The 12,775-nt window shown below is 50.3% G+C and overlaps 1 protein-coding gene across 11 annotated transcripts in view; it reads left to right on the top strand.

Moving 5' to 3' along the window:
• Nucleotides 1–12,775, top strand: part of CIT (citron rho-interacting serine/threonine kinase) — a 167,990-nt gene that overhangs the window by 149,056 nt on the left and 6,159 nt on the right. For all 11 annotated transcript variants that reach the window (XM_067700789.1, XM_067700794.1, XM_067700796.1 and 8 more), the window contains 14 exons: nt 1,705–1,842; nt 2,388–2,568; nt 3,192–3,283; nt 3,775–3,879; nt 4,093–4,262; nt 5,514–5,594; nt 5,691–5,826; nt 7,701–7,840; nt 8,202–8,294; nt 9,819–9,927; nt 10,019–10,147; nt 10,708–10,788; nt 12,388–12,466; nt 12,596–12,775. In XM_067700789.1, the coding sequence (XP_067556890.1) occupies nt 1,705–1,842; nt 2,388–2,568; nt 3,192–3,283; nt 3,775–3,879; nt 4,093–4,262; nt 5,514–5,594; nt 5,691–5,826; nt 7,701–7,840; nt 8,202–8,294; nt 9,819–9,927; nt 10,019–10,147; nt 10,708–10,788; nt 12,388–12,466; nt 12,596–12,775 (1,714 nt within the window). The remainder of the gene's footprint in view (nt 1–1,704; nt 1,843–2,387; nt 2,569–3,191; nt 3,284–3,774; nt 3,880–4,092; nt 4,263–5,513; nt 5,595–5,690; nt 5,827–7,700; nt 7,841–8,201; nt 8,295–9,818; nt 9,928–10,018; nt 10,148–10,707; nt 10,789–12,387; nt 12,467–12,595) is intronic.

Below are 12,775 nucleotides of genomic sequence, written 5' to 3'. Positions count from 1 at the left end.
CTCATGACTTTCTGATAAAGGAACAGGAATAGCATTATATGGAGAAATCAATTTGGATTCAGAAATATGGATCCTGAATTTTTCTATTTAAAGCTGCCGTTAGCTAGTTAGGTCACTGTTGAGAAGGGGGCCTTCTAAATGGAAAAAAATCAATCCTGTTAATTTTAACTGACTGGACTATAAATGTAAGAATCAGTTGTTTGAGGCTTAAAAGTTGTTTTTTTTAAAAAAGGAGGTTATTCATGAAAGAGCTGGGCATGAAGTGAGAATTCTTCAGTCAGTTTAGGTATTGAATAATCAGAAGTTCTGTAATTCAGAATAGTGATCTTTAAACGATTCTGAAAAGCTCTAGATCCATGATCTCATGTGGAAAACAAACCGTTTATGACTAAAATATTTATAAACAACTGACTTAGGAGCATATGTTTCTCTATGCTCACAAATATCTATGCCACTGTATTAACAATCTGCTGCCAGTGATACGTTCTTAAATAAAACCTAATTCCTAATAACCAGATAATGGTGATTTTAATTTGGTTCATATAAATCTAGACACATCTATTAGTGTTAAAGTAATTTTACAATCCGTCACTAACGTGCTCTAATGTTTTTAACAGCTTTATTGAGATATAATTCACATACTATACAATTTATTTGTTTGAAATGTATAATTCATTGTTTATTAGTAAGTTCACAAGGCTGTGCAACTATCACATTCTAATTTTTAAACATTTTTGGTCCAACCCCCCCCCAAAAAAAACCCCCAAAAAACAAAACAACCCTATACCCATTGGCAGTTGCTTCCCATTTCCCCCTTCATGGAGCCTCTGACAACCACCAGTCTGCTTTCTGTCTCCATGGATTTGCTATCCTGGACGTTTCCTATAAATGAATCATACCACGTATGACTTTTTGTGTCTAGCTTCTTTCATAGAGCATAATGTTTTTGAGATTCATTCATCTTGTAGTATTTATCAGTACTTCATTTTTTTAATTGCTGAATAATATTCTGTTGTGTGGTTATCACATCTTGTTTCTGTATTAATCCATCAATGGACATTTAGATTGTTTCCATTTTTTGGCTATCATAAATAATGCTACTGTGAACATCTGTGCACAAATTTTGTGGCTACATAATGTTTTCATTTCTCTTGGGTGTGTAGACCTAGGGGTGGAATTGCTGGGTCATCTGGTAACTCTGTGTTTAACTTTATGGGGAACGACCAAACTGGATTCCAAAATGGCTGCACCATTTGCTTTCCCACCAGCAGCGTATGAGGACCTTCATTTCTGCACATCTTTACCAACATGCATTTTCCATATTTTTGAGTCTGGATAACCCAGCGAGCGTCAACTAGTATCTCACTGTGGTGTTTATTTGCATTTCCCTAATGATGAATGACGTTGAGCATGTTTTCCTGTGCTTCTCGGCCATTTATTTATCTTCTTTGGAGAGATGTCTTTTCAGATCTTTTGCCCATTTTTTAATTGGGTTGTCTTTTTCCTATTGCTTCATAAGAGTTCTTCCTATATTCTTGTTCTTTCTATAGTCTGTTCTTCCTATAGTTCTTCCTGTATTCTCTAAACTCCTTGTCAGAGGGATGATTTGCGAACACTTTTCCTATTCTGTGGGGCATCTTTTCACCTTCTTGGTGGTATAATTTGCAGCACTTTAATGATTTTTTTGAAAAAATTTTCCTCCAGAATTCAGCCGACGTCTTAAGGAGCGCATGCACCACAACATTCCTCACCGGTTCAATGTAGGACTGAACATGCGAGCCACGCAGTGTGCTGTGTGTCTGGATACCGTGCACTTTGGGCGCCAGGCATCCAAGTGTCTTGGTAAGAGCAGCTGCTGTGCGTGGGGGGAGGGTGCCTGTGCATCTCCACCTAAGATTCTGTCCGATGGGGGTGGGGTTTTTTTTTCCTTTTTAAATTCCTCATCATGAGTGCATTCATTTTCAAGCTTTTAGTCTTAGTGGGAGGACACTATTTTTCCCCTGTTCAAGAGGGAGTTTATACGTGTTGTCAGCTCACGTCTCCAATTCCCTGTGCAAAATGCCTTGGGCTTTGTGAACTTCCAGCCCCCTTTCTGTCAGGCTGGTCTCTCCCTGCCTTTAGGCTGTGTGCTGGCTCCAAGGGAAACGTGCAGATGTGTTTTACACACCTGTCTGTGGCAGCCTGGGAGAAGCCAGGAAAACTGGGTCGAGAGTGCCTGGCTGTCTCGTTTCCTCTTCTCCGTAGGGGCCTGGCTCCTGGGAAAGGTTAGGGATGCCCTGGATGGCGGGGCCAGATGGACGGGCCAGGCGGGGGGTTGGCTGGCAGAGGCAGGGAACGGTCCAGCATCGGCCGAGTGTGTGTTCAGGTTGTTCACTGCTTTTCCCTAGAATGTCAGGTCATGTGTCATCCCAAGTGCTCCACGTGCTTGCCGGCCACCTGTGGCCTGCCAGCCGAATATGCCACGCACTTCACTGAGGCCTTCTGCCGTGACAAAATGAACTCCCCGGGTCTCCAGACCAAGGAGCCCAGCAGCGGCTTGCACCTGGAAGGGTGGATGAAGGTGCCCAGGTATTGCTGCAAGGCCGTTCGGGCTGGGGTGGGGTCTGGTGAAGGGCGGCAGAATGTGCCGGCCCAGAACGGGCCGCTTTGGGGTAAGGATACTTCTGAGCTAAAGGCATTTGGAAAACAGCAGATGCGAGAGCGACACTCTGACCTCCCCTTTCTCTCCTGGAAAGTAGGAGATAAAACTCCCATGTAAAAGCTGCTCTTCCTGTACCAGGAGGAAAGAAGCGTTCTCCTCCCCGGAGCGGGGCGGGGCAAGGCCAGCTGAGAGAAGTCTGTGCACACAGACCCTGTTACCTTTCCTCAGTTGCTGCTCTTTGTTCAACTTAGTATATAAGCACTTGGGCCCATCTGCTTTTGGGGCCTTGTTTTCTTGTGGAGACTCCCATGTACGCATAAAATAAAATGTGTACGCTTTTCTCCTGTTCATGTGTCTTACATCGGTTGAATTCCGAGGCCAGCCTACGTCCCAGAAGGGTAGAAGGAAGCTTTTTTTCCCCTGCCCCTGCACTTCATTCCCGATGTTTTCGAGGGAAGCATCTTCACCGGGATTCCCTCGCCTCCCCACCCCTTCCCCCTGCCCGAGTCTTCTGAGTTCAAACAGTTCTTTCCCATCTCTGTTTTCCCAGGAATAACAAACGAGGACAGCAAGGCTGGGACAGGAAGTACATCGTCCTGGAGGGCTCGAAAGTCCTCATTTACGACAGTGAAGCCAGAGAAGGTAAATTAATAGCTCAGGGAATCTCATTGCACGCGGTTGGCCCAGCTGTCCTAGTCTTGGCGTGAAGGCTCTGTTTTCCGGACTGCGTTGCAAGCCTTCTACAAGTTTCCATTTTTGAAAATTAAAACCCAAATGACTGCGCTGAAGGTTATTGGTACGATACTCACGTCTATAGGTCTCCCCACTGAAGACCCTGCAGGGTGCTGCCCTGAAGATTCCACCTGCTAATACACCTTCCGAGAACTTCCGCCTCAGCCAACTAACCCATAAATCCGCATCGTCATCCGAAATTTGACTGTGCCACTCATCTGACGCACTTTACTTTTGTTTTATCTTCCCTCTCCGCCTTCTCCGCACATCTCTTCCCTCCTCTGTTCTCGTGCGCCTGTCTGTCCACCGCATACTCCGTCTCTCTCTCTTTTCCTCTTGTCTCCTCTTGTTCTTGTTCCTGTTCTTTTGTTTTCCTTTCTGCCCTTCCTCTTTGCACCAAGCTGGACAGAGGCCGGCGGAAGAATTTGAGCTGTGCCTTCCCGACGGGGACGTGTCTATTCATGGCGCCGTTGGTGCTTCTGAACTCGCAAACACAGCCAAAGCAGGTGGGGAGCAGCGGGGCCCCCGGAGGTGGGCTGGGCTGGGCTTGGCTGGGCTGGATCCGTCAGCAAGGGCAGGAGGGGCATGTGGCGGATCAGCCTGCGAAGGAGGCTCCCCGGCCCCGCCTTCTGCTAAGTAACTGGGACTCAGGTGTGGCTTGGCCATTGTTCCCAGCGGGGGTGGGCGAACCCCACCCTGTGCTCTGTCGAATCTCCTAGATGTCCCCTACGTGCTGAAGATGGAATCTCACCCGCACACCACCTGCTGGCCCGGGAGAACCCTCTACTTGCTGGCTCCCAGCTTTCCCGACAAGCAGCGCTGGGTCACCGCCTTAGAGTCAGTTGTCGCAGGTGGGAGAGTGTCTAGGGAAAAGGCAGAAGCCGATGCTGTGAGTATGCACACGGGCGCCGGAGCTTGTCTCTGTAAAGCGGGCAGACTTGGTGGGAGTCCCGTCGGCTGCCATGTTTCCCCTTGCCCTCCCTCTCTGAGGGGTGATGGCTTGAGACTGTCACGACCGGGATTCTGTGCCGACAGAGATCCAGGCTTCGAGGCGGCTTGGCCGGCATTGTGGGTCCCCCTCCAAACCCCAGAGCCTTCTAGAATGGAGGAGTCGACCCCCTTAGCCAGCTCTCAGGGCGCACTACATCTCGGTTCTGGCTGCACAGGGCAAATGTACTTACAAGGAAATCCTCTCTCTCGTTTACCCGGAAGTGTTTATGTGGTTTTACGAGCACGCTGGCCGTGAAGCGGCACGAAAGGCTGCCGACAGCCGTGTCTCCTTCAGGAAGGCTTTTCATAACCTGCTCAATTGCTTTCATGTGATTTGCTCTTCTGAAGGCAGGTCTGAAATCCTACTTCTCCTGAAGACGTTAGAGATGTGGGTGGGCCTTGATTGGCATCACTCCTCCTGGAACATTCCAGGATACAAACAGCGCTCATCACTCACTGGTGTTTGCTCCACCAAAGACCCAACAGCTCTTTTCAAACACTTAGCTCCTAATAAACACTTTAAGTGTTAGCAATCGGAAAATCCTCAATCACGAGTCTCCTGCTCGTGGGGTGAACCTGTTTCAATGACCCATCTCCTTGTCCCACGTGTGAGCCTTTTACCGAACGCCCCATCCATGTGTGTACAATAGGGCCCTGACTGTACCTCCTACGAGCTTCTGCCCGCGTGGGTTCAGGTAAAGAGACTCAAAAGTGGGTTGGTTTGCTGCTAACACTGGGCTTTGCCCTTGTGCCACCACCCGGAGGGGCAGGAGCGTCCGTGTGGCTTATTAAGCCTTGGCAGGGACATCCTTCAGCTTCGGTTTGTTTCGTATCACAGACTCTCTCTCTGCGTCTCCTGCACTCATTTAGTTTTGCATCCGAACTGAGTTACAACTCCGGCACTAATTAACAGCCACCCCAGAGATACCGATAACATTTACGTCCTGCCTTTTGAGGTCAGATCAAAATACGGGGCAAGCCACGAGTAGACGTGTGCTTCTGAGCGTCTTCGGGAGGAACTTGCCCTTCTTCCTGGCATTAAACTTTTCTCCGTTCTTGCTTTTGTCTGTCTGGACGGTCCGGTCATGAACAGTTCAGCTCACCGCGGCCTCTTTTTTCTCTCTCTTTTTTTTCTTTCTCGTGTGAAAAGAAATTGCTTGGAAACTCCCTGCTGAAACTGGAAGGCGATGACCGGCTCGACATGAACTGCACGCTGCCCTTCAGCGACCAGGTGACCATGTTTTTTTGGGCACCGTCGGCTGTGTCGGGGCTGGTTATGGGGACGTGACCCCCCTCACGCTCTGCCTGGGGACTTGCACCCCGGCAGGTGGTGCTGGTGGGCACTGAGGAAGGGCTGTACGCGCTGAATGTCTTGAAGAACTCCCTCACCCACGTCCCAGGGATCGGAGCGGTCTTCCAGATTTACATCATCAAGGACCTGGAGAAGCTCCTCATGATTGCAGGTGGGAGGCCAAGGACACGGCGCTTTTCCTTCACTTGTAAGGGAGATGATTCGCCATATGCTTGTCGAACGCAGAGACAGGCCCTCCTGGGGGCAGGCTGGAGCGGAAGCGGCTCTTCCCTCTGCGTCCTGTAGGTGCCCGCGCCCCCGGCGCTCTGCTCGCACGCGGCCCCTCTCTGAGCGCCTGCCCGCCCTGCTGCCCGCCTCCCATTTCTCCCTGCTCTCACACACCCTTCATCTGCGTGCACGACTCATTAGCAGTTTGCCACATTTCCCCCGCCCTTCTCTCCCTCTCTCTCTCTCTCTCTCTCTCTCTCTCTCTCTCTCTCTCTCTCTCTCTCTCTCTCACACACACACACACACACACACACACTCCCTCCCTCCCTCTCTCTCTCTCTCTCTCTCTCTCACTTATTTTGAACCACCTGAGAGTCAGTGGCAGCTGTGACTGGATCCTTCAGCCAGTCACCTAAGAACAAGGGGCATTCTCTCACATACCCATGCCAGGAAGGTTCTTTTTCCCTCTCTTTATCGGTGGTACTGTATATATGTCTGTGGTGTGTGTGTGTGTTTGTGTGTGTGTGTGTGTGTATTTTTTTTTTTTAAGGGGAAAACAATAATGCATTTGCTCCATATTCAAAACATCCACAGTCAGGTCTCATTCAGGCCTGGCCGGCTGGATCCAGGGGCCGGATCCTGACGTAATATGGTCAGGAACTGGCTTTCTTTGGTCTCTCAGCTCTTTTCTGCTGCTGGCTTGTTTTGTTGGTTTCTTTTTTTTTTTTTTTTTTTTTGCGGTATGGTACAGCCCAAGTCCCTGCTCTCAAGGCCTTATTTTTTTGTTTTGTTTTTTTTGCGGTACGCAGGCCTCTCACTGTTGATGGCCTCTCCCGTTGCGGAACACAGGCTGCGGACGCGCAGGCTCAGCGGCCATGGCTCACGGGCCCAGCCGCTCCGCGGCATGTGGGATCCTCCCAGACCGGGGCACGAAGCTGTGTCCCCTGCACCGGCAGGCGGACTCTCAACCACTGAGCCACCAGGGAAGCCCCTGGTTTCTTTTTTCTTGCTTTCCTTCCTTTCCTTTCTTTCCTCCCTTCCTTCTTGACATTATTCTTGGGAGCAGTTTTAGGTTCACAGCAAAACTGAGCAGAAGGTAGGGAGAATTCCCCTATATCTCTGCCCCGCATGCGCACGCGCAGGCCGCCGCCTCCATCAGCGTCCCCCACCGGAGTGCATCTACGTGGACTCGTCATTATCACCCCAGGTCCACAGTTTACATTCAGGCTCACTCTTATACATTCTGCGGGTTTGGACAAATGGGTGACAATGTATCCGCCATTACAGCATCCTATAGAATAGTTTCACTTTTTAATTCGGGGAATTTAATCGTTGCTTCTCCCATTTTCTCATGTACTGCCCATAGTTGGCTTTTACCTGTGGCTCCAGTAATGTCCTTTATTTTTTTCCCGGCTTATGATCCAGCCCAGGACCACGCACTGCACTCACACAGGTCTCCCTCGTCTCCTTGAACGTGGAACCATCCTCAGCCTTTCTGTGGTCCCTCATGACACCGTGACACATACTGGATTAGTCCACGTTTACTGTTTTGTTGTCCCCTACCCATTCCTTGACTTTGGTGGGGAGCACGTTTGAATATTCAGTTCACGTTCTCCAATTTTGTGTCTGCAGAATTTTTTGTTTTCCTTCCAAAGTCTTGACCAAGAGGCCAGATATTTTCCTTTTAGATCTAAAAGTTGGACCTAAACTGTGTTTATGGGAATTTGTGGAAAGCAGTGCCTCCACATGGCCTCGTGTGGCTTTTATTCGGGGGAGGACGAGAACCGCCACTGTGGCTCTGCTGTCCCGTCCCCTCAGGAGAAGAGCGGGCCCTGTGTCTCGTGGACGTGAAGAAAGTGAAACAGTCCCTCGCACAGTCTCACCTTCCCGCCCAGCCGGACATCTCACCCAACATCTTCGAAGCCGTCAAGGGCTGCCATTTGTTTGCTGCCGGCAAGGTAAGCGCCCCTGCGGGCCTCAGCCGGCAAGGGCTCTTGAAATTGTGGGCTGAGTGGTTTGACCTTGAAAATTGTGTCCTCAAACTGGGTTAAGTTTCTGTTGCTTTTCGACACAACTGGTGGTTGCACTGTCGGCATCTAGTGGGCAGGGCCTGGGGTTTCTCCTAAACATCCTACAGTGCCCAGAATGGCCCCTCACCACAGAGAATGACCTGGTCCAAAGTGTCCATAGTGCCGGCTTGAGAGACCCTGCTCTCAACTGATGTTCCTTTCCTAGTTTTGCCACGGAGCCAGTGTACACACTGGTGACGCGCTTTTTCCTTCTTTCTCCGTCCCCCCTCCCCCATCAACTGCTTTTCAGATTGAGAGCGGGCTCTGCATCTGTGCGGCCATGCCCAACAAAGTTGTCATTCTCCGCTACAACGAAAACCTCAGCAAGTACTGCATTCGGAAAGTAAGTCCCGGGCCTGGCCGGGCCTGCTCTCCCAGCGAGCAGGTGGGGAAGGTGCTGTCTCGGGGCGTAGTGTGTGCCTGGGCCCTTCGGCCTGGGTGGCTTAGAGAGAGCGGGAGGGTGTCTTGCTCCCTGGAGAAAGCTCCAGAGCGGCCCATCCTTACACTTTTCCCTCTCGCTCTCCTCCCCTGCATGTGTGAGCTGCCTCTCTGGCCAGCCCAGTGAATTCAGCCTTTTGTGAAGGGAGAAAGGAAGGTGGCTGATGGAGGAGACACCTCTTTTGAACCAGTAGAAGAAAGGAAGATCTCTCTGAGGAGCTAGAAGCCCTGGTGGCACCTACCAGAATCCTTCTCAGATTGTAAAAGTTTCTATTAATGACCTTCAAAAAAACCAGTGCTGGCTGTGTTTTGATACCCAGTGCGGGAGCTGGCTCTCCTCGGAGCACAGTGGGTTGTGATGTTGCCTGCGGTGTGGACAGCTATCCGTGAGATCACTGCACTTGCCTCGCTTCTGGAGAAGGCTGTCTCTTGTCCCTAGACTAGGCATGTTCCACCCATCCTAAGCCTGATGTATTTCAGGTGCTTTCGTGATTAGTCTCAAAAGTAAAAGGAGGGATGAATATATAAGGGTTGTTACCTATTAGAGAAACTGTTTCATCTGGGGTGGGCTCTTGTTTAGTTTGCATTTTTATTGAGCACCTACTACTACCAGAGACTGAGCTGGCTGTTTCACACACTTTTCACAACAGTTGTGAGAAACAGGGGTGATCATCCCTAATTTTCAGGTAAGATGACTGAGGCTGGCCAAGATCCTAGGTTACAAAGTTGAGACCCAAACTGAAGTTTGACTTTCCCTAACGTTTCACTGTGTTATACTAGTTTCCTCATACTTAGTAGGTGATCAATAAATATTTAGTGGTGATGATAATGCTGATTAGAGCTTGAACTGTTAACTTCAGGAAAATTCCCAGAAATCACTTCTTCTTTATAATTCCTGGCCATCATTTGGAATAAGCATGCCTAGGTTTTTGAAGCCATTAGGATTGACCTGAAAACAAGTGTAAGTAATTAGGAAGCAGATAATTCAGATAGATGAGATAACTCAGTAATGATAACAATGATATAGGTAATATAGGTTCAGAATAGAAACCTAGAAGCTTGGAAAAGGAAACTAAAACCACTCCCTCTAACCACCACTGTTTGTGTATTCCTCCAGGCTTTTTCTTCTGATCAGAATGTCGTAGTTTTAAAGCTCTCTTTTTGAATGCTACCTTTTCATTGAAATGGCGTTTCTGACCCTTTTTTGGGGTGCAACTTGACCTTCTTAGTCTCAGGTTGCATAGAACCCAGAGGTAGCAAAAGGATGGGGGGGGGTCCTTGTGAGGGACGTGAAGAGACTGAATGTGCTTGGTGTGAAGACAGAAGGAAGAAGTTGTGCGGCAACGCCTGCACGGCTTGGTTAGATGCCCGAGGAGAGCAGGGGCCACCCCAAGTCTACGCTCACATCCTCCTTTCTGCCCCGTCTCAGGAGATCGAGACCTCGGAGCCCTGCAGCTGTGTCCACTTCACCAACTACAGTATCCTCATCGGAACCAATAAATTCTACGAGATTGACATGAAGCAGTACACGCTGGAGGGTAGGGCCCGGGCGCGCCCCCTGCCCACGCTCCGCTGCCACCTCAGGCTCCTTCTGGGTCCTGAGGCTCCGCCTCTTGCCTGCCTTTACAGAATTCCTGGATAAGAACGACCATTCCTTGGCGCCTGCCGTGTTTGCCTCCTCTTCCCACAGTTTCCCCGTGTCCATTATGCAGGTGAACGGCGCGGGGCAGCGGGAGGAGTTCCTGCTCTGCTTCCATGGTGAGTGCGGCAGCTGCCTGCTGCTGATGGGGGCGCTCACGGCACCACAGCCCCGGGGCAGGGTCCTCGGGGCCGGGCGTGGCCAGTGTGCCTGGGGCGGAGCCGGTCCTGCTGCGGGGAGTACACGGTCCTGGGGAGTACGGTCCTACACCGCCAGGGCCCCCGGGGTGCCCCCGCCCCACCCCCAGGCTCCAGCCAGGTCCCGCGCTGTCGGTCTCTCCAGGAGCGGCCTGCTCTGTCCTTCTCTGCCCCTCACTCCCTTCTCTCCCTCTCCTCTCTCCCTTTCCTTCTTTTCCCCCCTCAGATCTCTGGGCCTGTTTCTCCCCCTTCCTCACTCCCTGACTTCCTCCTTCCGTCTCCCCCTTCTTTTCCTATCTCCCCCCTTTCACTCGAACCCTCTTTCTTTAATAAATCCCCGAGAGACATGGCTCAGCAGAGCTCCTGAGGTTTTTCACAATCCAAGCCCGCTGCGCTGGATTCCTTACTCTTCCATCAAAGTGTGTGTCATTGATACCCCTGCCTCCGGCCGTGCTCATGCCCCGGGCTCTACCTCCTTGCAGAGTTTGGGGTGTTCGTGGATTCTTACGGAAGACGCAGCCGCACAGATGATCTCAAGTGGAGTCGCTTACCTTTGGCCTTCGGTAGGTGAGGCGAGGTGTGGGGCTCTTTTCTGCCAGTAGTTGGTGTCCCGGGAAGAAACCTCAGGTGGAATTCCTTTAGGCTTAAGCACTGTGCTTGGGGCCCCCTTAGGCGCCAGGCACCACGTGAAGCGTCACCCGCGTTAAGCATCTAGGGCAGAGGCCCCGAGGCCTGACGCCGAACCACGGAAGGCAAACCCACCGGCCTCTCATGCCAGAGAGGGAGACCATTCCCTGTGAGTTCATTTAAATCATGTCAAAGACTGCACAGCATCCCATAGCACCGCTGAACACCTGTCAATTTAGCCAATTCTAATTAGGCCCATTCTTTTTGTAAGTGTGAACAATGCTGTGATGAAAAACTTACCCTAAAATTTGCACACTTGTTAAATATCCCCAGCTCAGAAATTCTAAAAGTGGAGCTACTGGGTCAAAGGGTGAACACACACACACACACAACGTACATATGTGACTGTGTCAATGTTCTGAAATACCCTTCAAGGCTATTTCGTTTATCTGTTGCTTCATGACAAGTTCCAAAACCTAGTGACTTAAAACAACTACTTATCATTGCCTGAGCCTCTGTGGCCTGACTGGACAGTTTTGCTTCTTACGGTGTCAGCAGGGGCACCGGGACACCTAGAAAGTCGGAAATGGCTTCACAAAGTGGCTGGCAATTGGAGCTGGCCGTCAGGTGGGAGCTTAGCAGGGGCCGGTGGCTAGAGGCCTCATTTCTCTCCACATGGGCTTCTCCTAAGAGTGCAAAAGTGGGGGCTGGCAGGGCTTCTCACTTCCACCACATTCTGCTGGTTCAGCCCGATGCCAGGCAAGGAGAGGCCACAAAGGCCTGAGTACTAGGAGGCACGACTGATGCCGAAGTAACAGTTCACCGCAAGGAGTAATAGTGATAATCTTCTTTTTCCCTTTAAGACCAAAAACAGCTCTCATTATATCCTAGAGTTTGAGTGACACTGTGATATAGAAATATAGTACTAAGACCAGAAATATTTAATCTATGAACCTAGTCTTTTTTAATTAAATTTTTTAGAAAAATGTATTCAATTAAACAGTTTAAAAAGGTCTACAATGAAGTCTCACCCGTATCACTTGTCTCCCAAATCCCCCCTCCCCACTCCCCGAATGGAAAACATTTTTTTGAGTTTCTTATCCTTCCAGTGCTTTATGCAAATAACGGGCACATTAAAAAATATATTCTCATCCCCCTCCCTTTTTAAAAAGTCAGTGTGGTAGCACACTTTACACAGTATTCTGAACCCTGCTTTACAAACTAAGTAAAACTACACCTTGGGTTTTTTCCCCATCAGTGCATAGAGAGCTGCCTTACGCATTTTTACGCCTGTGCGGAATTCCAGGGATGCGCCATGATTTACGTAACTGATCCCGACCGTGTAGCCTTAAGTCGGTTCCCATCTTCCACTCTAACAGCGTGGCAGGGGGTACACTTGAACATGTCTCATTATGCAGGCATGTGGGTGCACGTGTAGGGTAAATTGCTTCAGGGATGGCATGGCAGCCAGGTTTTGACTTTCTGTTTCTTAACCCTCCCTTGCCCCACGCTCTTGCTCGGTGGTGGCCACGCAGCCTACAGAGAACCTTATCTGTTTGTGACCCACTTCAACTCACTCGAAGTAATTGAGATCCAGGCCCGCTCCTCTCTAGGGTAAGCACTGCCCCCCAGGCTTTGAAAAGCTCGCAGTTGGGTGTGGGTGTCGGGCGGGGCCGTGCTCCCTCTCATCCTGCCTAGCAGTGGAGGTTGGCGGGCCATGCAGACTCTCCTGGAACTCCACAGGACCCCTGCCCGAGCGTACTTGGAAATCCCGAACCCACGCTACCTGGGCCCTGCAATTTCCTCGGGAGCGATTTACCTGGCGTCCTCGTATCAGGATAAATTAAGGGTCATCTGCTGCAAAGGAAACCTCGTGAAGGAGACCGGCACTGACCAGCACCGGGGCCCGTCCACCTCCCGCAG

This window comes from Pseudorca crassidens, chromosome 12 (assembly GCF_039906515.1).
Source record: "Pseudorca crassidens isolate mPseCra1 chromosome 12, mPseCra1.hap1, whole genome shotgun sequence".
Lineage (NCBI taxonomy): Eukaryota > Metazoa > Chordata > Mammalia > Artiodactyla > Delphinidae > Pseudorca > Pseudorca crassidens.
The sequence above is the reverse complement of the archived record's forward strand: the minus strand, read 5'-3'. Positions and strand labels throughout refer to the sequence as shown.